This window comes from Suricata suricatta, chromosome 15 (genome assembly GCF_006229205.1).
Source record: "Suricata suricatta isolate VVHF042 chromosome 15, meerkat_22Aug2017_6uvM2_HiC, whole genome shotgun sequence".
Taxonomy (NCBI): Eukaryota; Metazoa; Chordata; class Mammalia; order Carnivora; family Herpestidae; genus Suricata; species Suricata suricatta.
Window position 1 is genome coordinate 51,007,207 of NC_043714.1, and position 16,671 is coordinate 51,023,877.

Consider the following 16,671-nt stretch of genomic DNA (forward strand, 5'->3'; position numbering starts at 1 on the left):
GAAAAGAAAGAAAAGAAACAAAAAAACCCAGATTATATCATTGTCCTGTTTAAGGTCCGTTCATACTTTTCACTGCACTGGGACTGAATTCAAACCCACCCTAGCAGGCTTTACATGCCCCCGTATGAACCCGTTTCCCCTCCACTTCTCCAGTCGCCCACTTAACCCCACGTCTTCCTCCATTCCAGCCACCCTGGCCTCCTTGATGCCCCGTCACAGGCCCCCCTTTCTGACTCAGGGCCTTTGCTTTTGTTCTTTTTGCAACACTTTACCCCCATATCTGCACATACCTGGCTCTTTTTAGTCCATTAGTACTAAAGTTATTTCTTCAGAGATTTGTTCCTTGCCTTTATCCCTGTTATTCTTGGTCAAAACACTTTATTTACTTGGAAGTACATACCATTATCTAAAATGATTTTCTTCATTTGTTGGCATCTTCTACGTCTTTCACAGAAAGAACCTAGGCTCCCTGAGGGCAGAAGAAACCTTACCTGTCCCCTTCAGTATTGCTGACTGATCCAGTGAAGTACCCAGGACCCAGGAGTGTTGTTGGGTGAATTCATTCATTCAACATCTATTTTTAGAATCCCTACTAAGCATTCTCTTCTAAGTTCTTGACATACATCTGTGAACAAAACAGAACACAGATCCCTGCCATCAGAGACCTTATGTTTTAGTGGGGGAAATGGGCAATAATCAAAACATAGAAAGTCAAAATATAGTATGTTTAAAGGTGGTAAGTGCTATGGAAGAAGAGCCTCTGGGTGAGAACTTAGGATATTCTCATCTCTGTGTGATAAAGCAGAGAGAACCATTTGCTTTGCAGGAACTTGAAATCCTGGCTTCTAGAGATGAACCATAAGTTGTGAGCACTTTACCTCTTTGAGTTTTCGCTCCCTTATCTGTAAAATAGAACATACCCCACCTTACAAGGAACAGATAAAGTAACAGATCATATATTATCTCATCCCTCCTAGCCACCCAACTTCACCTTATCATTCCAAGGGGAGGAAGCGTGTGGTGCTAGCATGTTCTCCCTCTCTGTATCCCTAACGTGCTTTAAAAAGATCAACCCAAGTCTTTTGAAAATATTCAACACGTCTTAGTGAATAAATATATGAACAAAAAAATGTATCAGTAATTTCAGAGCAATCAAAGCTACATTCAGAAACCGTGCTTTTTAAAAGACAAAGTAGGAAATCCTCACCTTCCTTTAATAGTTATTTTCCTTCTTCCTCATTTCTCAAGTACATTTTTAATAGACCCCTATTGATAAAGAAGAAAAGATCTCTCCATTTAGTCTTTCTTACCATATACAGACGGAAAACCACACAGATAATTGTTTTACAGGAGGATAAAACATTTATTTAAATGGAAACACTAATCTTTATCTTCATCATGCCCAAGTGTGTGGTTACAAACAATTTCCAATAAAACACTATATAATAAGCAAAAAATAAGTTAATACACTGTAAACTTACATACAGTCTCATCAATTAATAGGTTTAGGAACAAACAAGCCATTTTACGACTTTGGAGCTACATTTAGTAAAAAACTGCAAACACTCAAACCTTATCAACCCCAAGTAAGACACTAAGGAGCTATTCAAGACTTCTTCAAACCAATTACACAAGTACACTTTTATTTTTGGTTACAGTCCCCTGCTGTGCACAAGACCATTGGAATGCGGCAACAATTACACATTTTGAAACGGCACAAAGCAAAGCGAGGAGCTAACATGCCAGCCTTACAGAAGCTGTCTTGAAAAGTGCAAACTCTGCATTTTCTCTTCCTGAACCACTAGGATAAGAACGGGTACCTCGGACGACACGGCAGGGTCACGAGCATGCTTTCTCTACCACTGGTGGGACATTCACTTGAACCAGGTCTCCATGCCTTTGAAGATACCTCCAGTTTTCAACAGTGAACAGGCTTCAACTAAATATAGTGCAAATCAAATACCGAGGAGCAAAAACGACAGACTAGAGACCGCCACAGGTCGACCTGCGGGGTCCCCACCTGGCACGACGCCACACGGGACAGGTTGGCACGCGGCAAGGACGACTTGCGCTTAGGTCTGGACGTGGAAGGCGGTGCGGCGGAGCGAGTGCAGGGCGACCACGCAGCAGCCCCGGAGCAAGGCTCCGATGTTGTAGACGGGATCCGTGCCCCCTCTCTGAGTACTGAAGGCCCACAGAACCGTGGGGACCACCGGGGCGGCCACGGCCAGGAGATCCACCAGGAAACTGCGGCTCCAGTACTGCGTCCCGATGCCCGCGAGAGCCAGCGGGCCGACGCCGTCCGGCCTCTCCTCCGCGGGGCCTGCGAAATCCAGCTCTCCCATGGGGCGGGCTGCGGGGGCCCCCGGGTCCAGCGCGGCGGGGGGGGTCTCCACGGGAGACAAAAGGATGGCCGAGTTGGGGTTCCTCGGCGTTAAGTCCACCATGAACGCAGAGACGGAGTCGGGGAAGCTTTCGGTCGAGTCAGCCCCGGAGCCGTCGGGCGACGCCGAGCTCGAGGGCCAGGGGTCCCGGAGCTGGAGCACGTGCTGAATGAGCTCCGAGACCGCGGGGCTGTAGGGCACCACGTCGGTCTGCACGGCTCGCTCCACCAGCGCCCTGCCCGCCTCCGGGCCCGCCGCCAGGGGGAGCCCGTCCCGGGCCTCGGCCGCGGGGGCGGGGAGAAGGGGCTCCGGGGCGCCCGCCTCCGCGGGGGCGGCGGCCACCATCCCATCCAACCAATCTGCGCCGTCGGCCAGACCGTCTGCCGCCGGCGGCTCGCCGTCGGCCCCCTCCTCCGCGCCCCGCTCCTCCGGGGACAGCCCGTCTGCCGTCTTGCCAAAAGGGGTGCCGAGGGGGAAGCTGTTGTCCGGGGAGTCGCACGGGAAGTCCAGGCACAGTTCGTCCCGCAGCGAGCCGCTGTGCGCCATCTCCATGCTCTGCAGCAGGGACTCCAACTTCTTGTTTTGAATGTTGATGTCCACAAAATATTTCTGAATGCCTTTGTCTTTATCAGCCAAGCTGCTCCTCATGGTTTCGATGACCTGTTTGAGCTGCTTGATCTCCTTCCGGGCTTCCTTCAGGGCCAGCTGGGCCTCCACGCGGTGGCACTCCTCCTCGATCCAGTCTTCCCTCATGCGGGCCAGCTGGGACTTCAGCTCCACAATCTCGCCTTCCCTGCGGGGAGAAGACAGGGTCAACTTCCAGCCCAAGCCCAGCGACTCCGACGCACGGAAGCCCCGTGAAACACGGAGGTTCAATCAGTTTTGATTTTTTTTTTCCTTTCACAGGTATTAGCCAGGAACTGCCCACCCCCCCTTAATTGCAAAAATAGCAAAAATGATAACTAGAATCAGAATAAAAAATGTGACTATTGTCTGGTTTCTTTCTGAGCGCTTGCTATCTGTCAGGCAGTGGGGGAGGGGAAAGCATTAGCCTCTGTTTGGCACTTAATATTTGAAATTTTGTTCAAAGAACACATTAGAGATTCTCAGCCTGCTTTTATGTCCATGGACCACCGTCTTCGTGTATCTACACTTTGTGGAAGGAAAGTTCATTTCACTTATAATTACCAAAGACAGGGAAACTGGTAGGTTTTAGGCTTGCAGAATTGTTCTGATCACATTCCAATAATAATTTGAAAAAAAATGTTTTTTATTATAAAATGCTGCATGTTGCAAGGATTTGGTGGAAAGTCAATTATTCCCTCTGTTCTCAGGGGAAAATGCTAGTGGACCCATCCTACACTGAAGAAAATCAATCCCATTTTTTTAGATCCTTCACAGGACCCTGATTTCAAGATCTTTGTTGACGATTCTTCCTGATAATTTCTTCTTAGTCACTGTAAATACAAGTCCTCGTGTTCTCAGTGGATATGAAAACCAGGCACTCAGGATCCTATTTTCATGAAGAGATGTTGTTAATTTTGCTTCTCTAAGTTGAGCCCTGAGTCTTGTTGCCTTCCCATGCTTCCCTGCCATGACCTCTCATACCCTCCCAGAGATTCCTCAAATCACACACAAAGACTTCCAGAAAGTAAGGTCCGACCCGTGCCACCCTGGCCCTGGGCCCTCGGCCACCCGCGTCAGAGCTCCATTCCTCTATCCCAAGAGGTTCCGGGGGAAAATCGTGAAGCAGAATGTCTGGCTAGCCCCCAGATGTCAAAGGTCTTTTCTCTCTGCGATAAGATCTCTTAAGCATGGGCTGTTTTTTTGGTTTTTGTTTTTTACCTTCACACTTAGCCAAGACTAACGAACCTCTTCCTTCAGCACAGAAATAGCTTGCAGGAGTCACAATGCACACGGCCGGCCACGCTCCCGGAGAGATAAACAGGACTCAACTGGGGCCCGTGTGTGACCCTTGTTGCTGCAAGCATGGGATTGTTCCTGCCATTTAAAAATAGCCACGCACACACCCAGCTCTGCATGTCCGAGCTGCACACACCCAGAAGCAGCACAGGGTCCCCTCCAACCTGAGGGGGTCTCCTGCGCTCCTGAAACAGCCACATCATGGAGGAACAGGAAATGGCTCTTGAAAGACTGATTGCGGGAATGTGACAAAAATGAGAAAAAATTTTCTTCTTTCCCGTTTCTCTCTAGTGTGGGTTTGTATTTCATTTTATGGAAAAAGAAACCATCCTCAGTTCAGCGTGCAAGGCAGGCAGATTCACCTGTCATGAAGCCGGCGCTCCGATTCCTTCAGCTTGGTCTTCAGGTGTCTCACCGTGACCTCTTTTTGCTGCAGGGGAGTCAAATACTGCTCTGGGTTTGGGGGTTTGACGCCATGGTTTTCGCCGCAGGACATGTACCTTCCAGACCGCCTGAAACACGCAAGCAATGAAATGTCACTTTTTCTATAAAAAGGAAAGTGGAGGCACGGCAGCTGGGTGCTGGGGTCGAACACCTCCGTGATGCACGGTTCACTTAGGAAGGGGGTTGTAACGCCCCTGCGGGTCAGGACTGCTCCTCGGGAGAGTAGGAGGAGGCTGTTTGTGGAGAGCGTGGACACAGTGGAGAGGGAAGACTTTCTGCGGCTTAAGAATGACCTCACACAAAATACTGCCCGATTGTGCCTGACTGCCGTTCGGAGTAACGCACTGTCAGCGGCCAGCGAGACGGCCTGACTTTCCACACAATGCGTCCCTGCCTAAACAGTCCAATTGTTACCAGCTGAATTCAGATGGCTCCGAAATCAATCCCTGGCAGGAGTGTGCTGATTTGGTGGAAAGTTTCCTTATTCCAAAGGGAAAAGGCCACTCCACCGTCACCGGAGTGTGTGTTTTGTAAGAGGGATGCCCGGTGTTGAAGAAACCTTCCTGAGCTGGAATGTCGGCCCCTCTCAGGCCTGGTCGGGCACTGGGCATCGCTGCTGGAAGACAGCTCAGTAAGGAGCACGGCCATCCAGGGGGACGAAGGCCGCGGGAGGAGGGCCAGCAGCTTCCTCCCCAGTGCTGGAGCCGGTCCCGGCCGCAAGCCTCGCCCTGCTCCCGCTGAACCTGCACTCCATCCAGATGGCCTGTGTCCACCGCCAACCCTCCCGTCCCCCTGTGTGGCCCCTTCGGTTGTGCGGGCCCTTTCTCCTGCCACCTCAGGCCCCCCAGGGACTAATTAATTCCTTGCTTGACTTTCAGATTTCATTTGAATGTCATTTCCTCTGATCTCTCCACTGAGTTAGACCCCCTCCTGACCCCTTACAAACACATGCACCAACAGGCAGAAAAGCCTTAGCCTGTCATTGTCACTAGGTGATCAATGTCTTTGGTATCATCTGGGCAGTTGGCATAGTGTCCACTGTCCCATTCCCGGTGCTTGACACGGTCCCTGGCACAACATGGCACTCAACACACACCTGATACCTGAATGATCACGCAAATGATTCTCTCCTGGGGATCCTCCCACCGCCACGGTGCCCTTCTCCCTCCCTATCCGGCCCCTCCCTGGGCTGCCGAGCCTTCCAGAACTCAGGGCTTGTGCTCTTCCCGCAGCTGCCCGTGAAGGATCAGCTGAGTGTGGGCAGGAAAGAGAAGTGACTTTCTACAGAATAAGGCAGGAGCTCAAGAGTCCCATAACATTTTTTAAGTGTTTAAATTTTTTTTAAGTTGTTTTATTCTGAGAGAGTGAGAGCCTGAGGAGGGGAGGGACAGAGAGAGAGAGAGAAAGAGAGAGAGAGAGAGAGAGAGAGAATCCCAAGCAGGCTCTGTACTGACTGTGTGTAGCCCGATGTGGGACTTGAACTCAGGAACCTGTGAGATCATGACTTGAGCCTAGACCAAGAGCTGGGTGCTTAACTGAGTCACCCAGATAACCCTTCCTTTTTTTAAGTTTTTAAAGGAAACTTACCAAATAGGACAAACTAAGCCCCGTGAACTGGGAGATGAACAGCACTCACCTCATGACCGGGCTGCAGTCACTTCCTTTGTAGGAGCCGGAGTTGCTACTACTTGGCGAAGACGGCGCGTAGCTGGGATGGAGGTTAACGGGACTCAGCTGATTCCTGCACAGCATGGACAGGAAGTCCTTCTCCCGCGGGGAGGGTGGGCTGTTGCCAGACTTGTACGACGAGCCTCCATTACTCCGTCCGTGGGGACCTCGGCTGGGAGAAAAAGCAGAAAAATGTTAAGAAGCGTGGGTCTCCTGTGCTCCGATGCTAACGCTTTACTCCTGCTAAGAGCCAGTTACCACAAGGAAATCCAAGCTTTAGAGTTGAGAGGGGCAATATAATTCCTGTCCTGAGGGGCAGCCTTGTTCCCACCTGCCTGACATTCTCTTCCCTTCCGCCACTAGCACAGGCAACCTCACCCTCTGCTGTTCTTTCAAATAGTTTCTGACCATGAAGCTTGTTTTGAATCAATTCCCAAGGCTTGTTAAGAACACAAACCATGTAAAATACTGATTTGGTTTAGGTTCACTTTAGAGGCTGTTCTGAAGATGTGGTTTTCGCTCCAGTACACCTGTTTCAGCTTAAAAATGTTTGGGTTTTGTTCACGCCAGCGGAAGGAAATGAGGGTGGGTCGTTTGGTCTCAGGGAAAACGGGGCTTCCCCGCAAAGCAGGACAGATAAAGAGCTCATGTAGGTGTATGAAGCCTACGGTTTTAACCACTTATTTTCTTTCCATCTCCAATGACTTCACACAACCTTATCATTTAACCGCTGAAATGTTTTAACGGCTCTCTCTTTGTCGCCGGGCCTGTTATCTTGCTCCCTCAGCAAGGGGGCTGCCCCTAGCTGGAGGGGCCTTTCTAAAACAGAATTGGATATCCCTGCCCTCGAAGCCACTCAGTGGCTCCTGGTGCCTCACGAGGACCAACCCTACTTCCCCATCCGACCAACCCCCTCTTCCCTCCTCCCTCCGTATTCCAGAATACCAAACAACTTACAGTTTCCTGACGATCCATGCTTTCCACCATCTTTATGTTTCGCAAATTATAATTTTCTCTGCCTACAATGCTCTCCCGCTCCCTACCCTAAGCCTTGGGATACTTACAACTTCGAGACTGATGGGAATGCACTTGAAGCAGCCTTCTCTGGATTCTTCCCTCCCTAGCCTCGAGGCTCCCTAGTACTCTGTGCAAACTTCCATCCTGGGGTTTATCACATGAGCTTGACAACTCCCCACTCGTTTGTCCTGCCCACTAGACTAGGGCCTTTTGAGGGCAGGAGCGCAGTCTGTTCTTTTATATCCCCAGGCTTCATGGCACACGCTCGATGCTCCCTAATGACAGCTAGAGTAATTTGGGTTTGAGCCTTAGCAATGCCACTTTTAGGAACTTGGGCAGGTAAGCTACTTAATACATGGGGATCTATAGTAACTTTTGCCTTCTTCACAGAGTCTATGTGAATATCAAATCAAAGAAGACATGTGAGTGCATTTCATAAGATGTTAAGGGCAATTCAGCTAGAGGATATTATTACAGGAAAAACTTGTTTGGACTTCTCTATTAATCTCATTCCAGAGATCTGACACCCACTATATAAGGAAGCATCTTGAGAATGCTGAAATTACTTAAATAGGATAATAGTTCTGTGTCAGAAATATTTCTTGAGGACCTTACAAGCAAACGAAAGAGAACAAGATACGTTTCATCCAGAAGTACTGCTTTTTGACATGCCCTCGTTGCAATTCCGATTTACAGCTGTATGTAACCGATGCCTCCCAATGAGAAACGTGTGTAAAAGGGAGTGTGCGTGTGGGTATACTTGGCCCCAAAACCACACTTACTCAAAATCAAATATAATTTCAACTAGCTGTCAACCCAGTAAATCACACATAAATGAAACATCACCAAATTCTAAAGTTAAAAAGTTCTTTCCTTTCGAAATCATCCAAATGGACTCTGCCTCCTTCTCGTGAGAAGGGAGACACTTTATATGGAACAGATGGGCCGAAGGCTTTGTGACAAGCTGACTCAGCAGCCCAGCGGTGCTGGGCTGAGCAGCAGAAAGAACACGGATGGGCTCTGGCTTGTGTCTGCTTCTCCACACTTCACTTCCGAGTCTACGCCAACCGGCCTGTTTCTCAGTGTGGCCATGAGAAATATGCAGAATTCCCCACTGCGAGTCAGGAGGGACAGTAAGGAGCTAGCCCTAATTTTGACCTGGGGAATTCTCTTCTGAGTCGACCTTCACCCATGACCTTCTGTGCCCTAGCCCTGTTCCAGATGCTTTATGAGCACAGTTTTACATTGATTTTGAGCATCACGCCATAAAGCTGGTATAATTATTACCTCTCATTTACATTCCATGAAGTACGTGAAGTATTCAGTTATGTGAAGTGACTGAAATTCAGGGAAAAATCTGGTCTAAGAACACACAGCCAAAGTAGGATTTAAATACAGATTTTTGAATGCTACAAAATGTCTCCTTCCTACTTTATACAAACAGAATATACTGTTCGGAGCTTGTAAACAGGTATATTGGGTACTGACTATGTATGTGGTTATTGCCTAAAGAATTCACCATTGACCTTTGATTACAGTCACTAAGACACAAATTAAGTTAGATGGGAATTTTTAAGGACTCATCTGGGATGCTGAATAAAGCAAAACCTCTTCAAGTATTAAACATTACTACAGTATAAGATCCTCAAATATATTTCAGGAAATGAGATATTAGACAATAAGAGCTAACTTTATATAAAAAAGAAACTACATGCTTAAAAATATCAGTCTTGGGGGTGCCTAGGTCACTAGTTGGTTAAACATCTGACTTCCGTTCAGGTCATGATCTCACCGTTCTTGAGTTCATGTTCCTATCGGGCTCTGTGCTCTCACATCTTTGGTCTCCCTCCCTCTCTTTCTGTTCCTGCCTCGCTTGTGCGCATGCTCTCTCTCTCTCAAAATTAAATAAACATTAAAAAAATGGAAGCGCTCCTTTAAAAAAAATCAGTCTTGCTCCTTACATTTAGTTCAGTTCACTAACACATATGGGTACAAAGTCATTGCAAAACATTTTCAAAGGAGAGGCTGGAGTTCCATGTGTCTTGGCCTTAAGCAGGCAAAGTGGATGATCCCTTCCTCAGCCCCCCCTAAATCCCTTGGAGTGGCAGACAAGAAAAATGCCCTCTACAAAGAGGAGACAGAATTCTGCTGACCCTGCCCACTTCCTGCATACCTGAATACAGTAAATGGAAAGTGAAGGAAGGGGAGAAAGGGAGAAGGGAAACTCACAAGGGACCCAGGTGAATTTTAATCTGTCCCCCACACGACATTGTCCTTTACTTCAGGATCACATCATCATCATCATCACCATGATCACTGTTTTGGGCTGGATGGTGTCCACCCCCTAAATTCATAATGTTGAAGTCCTACTCCCCAGTATCTAAGAATGTGGCTGTTTTTGGAAATAGGACTTTAGAGAAAGGTAATTAAATTCAATTAAATCCTAATGCAGTTTGACTAGTGTCCTTATAAGAAGAGAAAACTTGGACACAGGCACAGAGAAAGGTTATGTTGAAGAAAGAGAGACAAGATGGCCTTTTAAAAGCCAAGGAGAGAGGTTTCGGGAGAAGCCAATTTTGCTGACACCTTGATCTTGGACCTCTGGCCTCCAGAATTATGAGAAGGTAAATTCCTCTTGTGTGAGCTCCCCAGTCTGTGATACTGTGTGCCGGCAGCCTGAGCGAACTAATATGATCAGTATCACCACCATCATCATCCTCATCATGATGTCCACTAGTATTTTTACCACTAACTAACTAACTAAAATCCATTTGTGACCCTTTCACTAAATTCTGGGCACCATGGTAAGCACTCATATATTATACCTCATTTAACTCAGTGAGGTAGATGTCACTATTAACCCATTTTCCAGAACAGTAAGTTTCCAGGGCTCCTGGGTGGCTCAGTCTGTTAAGCCTCCAGCTTCGGCTCAGGTCAGATCTCATGTTCGTGGGTTTGAGCCCCCCATCAGGCTCTGTGCTGACAGCTAGCTCAGAGCCTGGAGCCTGCTTCCAGTTCTGTGTCTCCTTCTCTCTCTGCCCCTCCCCCTCTCATGCTCTGTCTCTCTCTGTATCAAAAATAAATAAAACATTAAAAAAAAAAAGTTTCAGGGGCCCTGGCTCACTTAGCTAAGTAATAATGGAGGCTAAATTTTGTAAAGCCACGTTTCTCTCTCTGCAAATTCCAAACTTTTTTTTCCTTCTCATTTCTATCTGCCTCTGATCAGATTAGGATTTTATTTTTTATGGTTTTTTTTTACTTTTTTTTTGAGAGACAGACATAGCGTGAGCAGGGGAGGGTCAGAGAGGGAGACACAGATTCTGAAGACAGGCTCCAGGCTCTGAGCTAGCTGTCATCACAGAGCCCGACGGGGGGCCTGAACCCACAAGCCATGAGATTAAGACCTGAGCCGAATTCAGACACTCAATTGACTGAGCCACCCAGGTGCCCCTGATCAGATTAGGATTTCAGTTTAAGACAGAGAATTCTTCAGAAATGTCTGCTGAGTTGACCTTCAGTAAGAAGAGATCATTTGTAAATCTTTTAAGTTTTGTTTTTAAATTTTTTAAGTTTTGTTTTTAAAATCCCCTGTCAAAAATATTCTCACCAACTCCACTTGTTTATTTATCCCACCCCTTCCCCAAATGTTCCTGCTTCCTTCCTCCCAGGAGCTAATTCTCCAAGGAGAAAATTCATTTATTACAGGAGGAGCAAGCCATTTAAGAAGGATCGTAAGCTCTGGTAAAGTCTGGCATGTACACTCGGCCCATCTAGGGGGGCTGCTCTCACCCCAAGGCCCTACGGAGGAACACAGGTACTATGTGGGATGCCCCGCGTGTCCCCTCACAGAAATCTACAGACTGTGCTCAGGGCCTGGGTCAGATAAATAGAAAAAAAACAAGTGAAGATAATAGAACATTGTCGATTCCAATTTTCCATCAATGATACCTGTATCTGATTTGCACATAATTCTATTTAGCTATTTTATGTCTAACATGTCAATTTTTAGTCCCTTGGAGAAACTATGGATTCCAGACTAGACAATTTTCCCTAAGTCACTCAGTATTGTTGACATTACCCTGACATAAACCACAAACACAAACTCTTTTGAAATGCTTCATAAAATTGGCCTCTTCCACAGGCCGCTTCTTTTTTCTTTTGCTCTCTGCTCTTTGATACTCTTGTACCATGCTATGTGCTAATTTTCTTGAATAGCTTAGACAAGTGGGTTGTTCTCAGAGCGCGCCACGTCTGATTTAATACTGAGAATGTTTATATTCATGTTCTATAATCCCAGAGGCACTTTATTTCCAAAATAGATGGTGTTTGGGGTTGGAACAATTGTGCTTTTTCACTGTGGACGTCCCTCTTCTGTTTGTCTGTCTGGCTGCAGCTTTGTTTTTAACATTAAAACTGCACCAGAGAGGGTCTCGGGTCCCTTTATAAACATCGGCTAAGCGTTCTGCTCACCCAAGAGGAACGGAAAATATTTGCTTGCTGAATCCTGGGAATGCAAGTTTCTAGAAATTAGCCACTTTTTCTCCACAAAGAGATCTTGAAAATAATGTGATCCAATGCTCTTTTTACAAACTTGGACATTGTGGCCCAGGACACCCAGTGGCTTGCCCAGAGTCTAGAGACAAATCATCTCCAAGCGTGTTGCTGCTCACGCCACTGAATTGCTCGGGCCCCTAGCTCGGGGCTCACCTTCTCAGAGCGGTCCTGGAGCCGGCCTATTTAAAAGTACCACGTCTCCCATTACTCACAATATCATTTCTCTCTGTGGTTCTAAAAATAATTCTATTATTTATATGTTTATTGTCTTTTGTTCCTCTTACTAGAATGAATATCATTTCCATGGCGTTTTGTTTACCGCCGTATCTCCAGAACCTGTCTCATAGTAGATGCTCAATAAATACTTGTGGAATGAATAAAGTCACTGACAGAAGGAGACAGTCCCGGGGCTTATGACCTTTCCCACCAACTGTCTTGATTTCCCACAGTTCCTTTCTTCCCCCAATCCAAATAACATCCATGGCGAACATCTGTTGATTCTTGGTATGTTCTAAGCACTGACCCCACACTATCCGTGTATTGACTAATTTAATCCTAATAAACCCTATGACGTGGGTATGACTATAGGCCTCTTTTACAGATGAGAAAACTGAGGCACAGAGAAGTTAAGCAACTTGCTCAGGGCCACAGAGCATACAGATTGTGGAGCTGGCATCTGAACTCAGGCAGCCTGGCTCCAGAGCCCACACAATTAGCTATTCTGCTCTAATGCCTCTTATGGTGGTAGCCACCCATAACCAATGTTGGGAGTAGTCAGGGGCCACTATGTTTCTCTCAAAAGATAAAAAAAGACAGACTCAGCTAGGGGAAAGAAAGCATGAAGTCAGAGGCTTCACGGCCGAGAGACAACAGAGTCATGACAGAGAGGGCAGGTAGGAGGTGGATGCCAGCCAAGGACACAGGTGAGCGAGGGAAAGGGAAGGGAGAGAAGGAGGAGTGGACACACAGCCAAGGGCCAGAGGACAGACAGCCACCGGGCAGACACAGGCTGGCCAAGCCCTGTGACCACAGTTGGTAAGAGAGGGGCAAGTTCCAATTTCAACCCGTTATAAAAAACAAAACCTACTCACTGAATAATGACAAAATCATGAACGGACAGTAATCCAGGTGGCTCCATAGAAACACAGAGTACAGGTGAGTCACCTGTGTAGAGCAGCTTAGTAATTACAGAGCAGGAGACGGTGCCTACTTGCGTGAAAAGGAGGACCGCTTGCTTCCCGCGGCAGACATATGGACCTCAGGAGCGGAAATGCTGCCCGTGCTGCTGGAGGAGCTAAAGTCAGCTTCGCTACCTGCAAAACAACAGGGAGTGAGACAGGAGCACGAAGGAAAGGAAACCTGAGAACGCGCTGGCCAGCGTCCTGCCTCGCGGCCGGCTCCGGCTCCTGCACGCTCGAGCTCAGCCAGTGGCAGGATTCCAGAGCTTCTAGGCTCCCAGCCTTGTCCCCAAGGCAAACAAGAGAAGGTGGTGCAAGTACATCGACATCATTTCACAAACACAGCTTAGAAGCACGGGGAAGCCAGTGTCTTCCTACCAGCCGCCACTCAGCTGACTGTCAACAGTGACCCAAGGTTGGGCAGAGACGCACATCCCTTCCTGTGTGGGGGGCAGTCCTCGACGACATCCACAAGCCCAAACTTTAGGCAGAGTGAAAAGCAGACTTGTCAGTCCCAGAGGAGTTTTTTTCAGGAGAGTTTATCTTTGGGCTTTTGCGGTCGGCTAGCCATACTTGAATCTGGCACTTTAGGGTCTGGGGAGAGTCAGCCGGTTTAGAAGCCGTTGGGAAGAAAGCCTGGGCCCAGATAACTGCTTGAACGGGTACTATCTGCTTCGCGACTCTCTGACTCCAGCTGCTGTTTTTCTATTAAGAGCTTTTCTAACAAAAAGCAGAAATGGAACATTTCCAAACAGAATGAAGAAAGTTCACGGTGACAGTGATGGAAACTGGATTAGACTGATAGGTGAAGTTTTACTTGTGGGAGGGGGGGCCGGTAGGGGGATTGTTCATTAGTTTACATCATACATTCCGTTTTGAGTACAGACTGCAGTTCAGTACGTAACTAGAAACATACTGTGTGGCAGAATAATCAATACAAAGTCATTTCTAACAAAAAATACATAGTTCTGGAATAGTAATAATGGAAATATTCCATGGATTGCCTGGGGAAGTGAAAGAGAGTGAAAGATGCAAAAGAGAAGAAGTGGGAAGAAGAAAGAGAGGATTAAAAAAAAAAGATAATGTTCCATCTGCTTTTGGAAAATAAATCTAGGGATACAACTTTATTTGATCTTATCTCTCAACTCCTACAACACAGTCATTTGGTGACTCTCTGGTCTAGAACCCAGAGCCAACTCACATTTCTGAGTTGAGGAAAATATGAATCATCTAAATCCTTTGAGATTCTAACAACAATTATCATCACAATAATAACACAAGGCCCTACAGGAGATGTTTTCTATTTTTTGTGTCTGTTAATCTTGACAACTCTACAAAGCAGACATTTATCTCACTACTACTGAAGAAGTCAAAGCTGATTTGTCCAAGGCTTGTGGGGGACAAATCCTGGCCAGGACCAAGTGCCCCTGCCACTTCTCCATACCAGGCTTTATCCTCAGGAAGGCAGTAGGAAGGAGGAGGGCCAGGGAGATTCCTGGGTAAACTATATACTATCACCTCCCTAACTGACAAAATGACCCACTGGTACAAGACACAGCCAGACTGGTCCACTGGTGAACAATCCCTCTCACTGAGGAGTTGTGTTAGTTTTTCCAGGCAATGGCAAGACAGAGAGAGAAAAGAGAGAAAAATCCCTTTCCTGGCTTCCAGGACCTCTCATGAAGTTCAGCCTCTTCTGAGAAAGAGACCAAGAAGGGCCTCTTTGCACAGGTGACAGCAGTGAATCCCAGTTCCCAGCAGAATTCTGGGAGAACTAGGGTGACAATTTATCAGGACTGAGACTGGCTATTCCTTCTGGATTTCAGAGACTTTGTCTAACGTTGTAATGAGTTCCCCAAATGTAATTAGTTGCCTCTGAGTAATGCACTGGCTAAACGAGTATTTTATAATCTCAAGGATTCATGACTGGTAGTGCTATCCAGCAATATGCTAGCCCTGATGGCCTTAATCAACCAGCCTTATCTGCTAGTCAATTATCAGGTCGGTTATTAACCAATAAAGGCAGACAATTTTCAAAAACAGATCCTGTGGTTCCAGCCACCAGGTCTGAGATATTATTTTCTATCATAAGATTATGACTCTGAAACACCCCAATTTTCATTTCTTAAAAAACACACAAACCAATTATAATTTAACTGCCTGAATAATAAGAGAAATTCTAGAACAAAAACAGACATCTGCTGAATATCCACTGTTTCCTCCGGATGCCTTTGCTCTTTGGTAATTATGTACTCTGAACTGAAGGGACAACTCTGTTCTACACTTTATTGCTATTGGAACTCAATATATTGACTCTTAGGGATGGGCAAGGCCCAAAGTCACTTTTTTCATATACTTCTCTAACGTACCTTCTGCACTCTGGAAGAAGTTGGAAGACTCATTCGGAGTACCCAGCGGCTGCATTCAGACTGAGTAATATGATCTAGAAAAATGTCTATGCTACTTACACCATTTCAGTTTGCTATTTTTAAAAATACATTTCCAGTTTGGTTAATGCAACATAAAGTCAATGCACTCTTTTGAAGGGATACACAGAAAGGTCAATTTTATGACATCATCTGATATACATTTACGAAGCAAGACAAATAAGAGGAAGACTGGAGTCCTGAACCGCCCCCCCCCCCATTTTTCTACTAGCTGCCAACAAAGACATAAGGAAGGAGAGGCATTCTGTTCATTTCCTTTAAACTTGTATGCAACTAGGTTATTGCTTTGGGCGCTGCAGTTCAATGCTCCTCTGTATTATTAAAAATCATACAAAGAGAGTACCTAACCTAAAAACACAGGCCCTGAGTCAGACAGCCCAGGGTCAAATACCATCTCTACAGGTTACTTTAGGCAAATTACTTCACCTCTCTGTGCTTCAGTCTCTAAGTCTGTTAAACGGAGATGGTAATCATGGCCTCTGCCTCTTAAGGGTTACTGTAAGCAATGAATGTGTGTATACATACAAACACACACCCACACATACATACATACATACCTATATATGCGTGTGTGTGTGTGTGTATGTATATGGTAAGATCTCAATAAGTGTTAGCCTATTGCTCTTCTTTAAAAGGACAATTTTTGGGGTGCCTGGTAGCTCAGTCGGTTAAGCATCCGGCTTCGGCTCAGGTCATAATCTCGTGGTTCATGGGTTCGAGCCCCGCATCGGGCTCTGTGCTGACAGCTAGCTCAGAGCCTGGAGTCTCCTTCGGATTCTGTGTCTCACTCTCTCTCTGACTCTCCCTGCTCGGATTCTGTCTCTCTCTCTCAAAAATAAATTTAAAAAAACATAAAAAAAATAAAAGGACAATTTTAATTGCACGTTTCCTTTGTAGAAAATAACAATGATCCATAGGACAAAATGTAGTCTATTATTCCAGCACCAAAAAAATAACTATAGTTAACCTTTCAGTATATAACTATTCAGTATTCCTAGTAAATACATTAACCTAATTGCTTTTCTTTTAATATGTGACTATCTTTAAAACACACTA

The 16,671-nt window shown here is 46.3% G+C and overlaps 1 protein-coding gene across 4 annotated transcripts in view; it reads right to left on the reverse strand.

The window, feature by feature from the left end:
- Positions 1-1,339: 1,339 nt before the first annotated feature.
- Positions 1,340-16,671, reverse strand: part of SYBU (syntabulin) — a 107,697-nt gene continuing 92,365 nt past the window's right edge. For all 4 annotated transcript variants that reach the window (XM_029923681.1, XM_029923682.1, XM_029923680.1 and 1 more), the window contains 4 exons: positions 13,201-13,303; positions 6,388-6,591; positions 4,670-4,819; positions 1,340-3,177 (listed from right to left, as the gene is read on the reverse strand). In XM_029923681.1, coding sequence (XP_029779541.1) covers positions 2,073-3,177; positions 4,670-4,819; positions 6,388-6,591; positions 13,201-13,303 — 1,562 coding nt within the window. In that variant the 3' untranslated portion in view covers positions 1,340-2,072. The remainder of the gene's footprint in view (positions 3,178-4,669; positions 4,820-6,387; positions 6,592-13,200; positions 13,304-16,671) is intronic.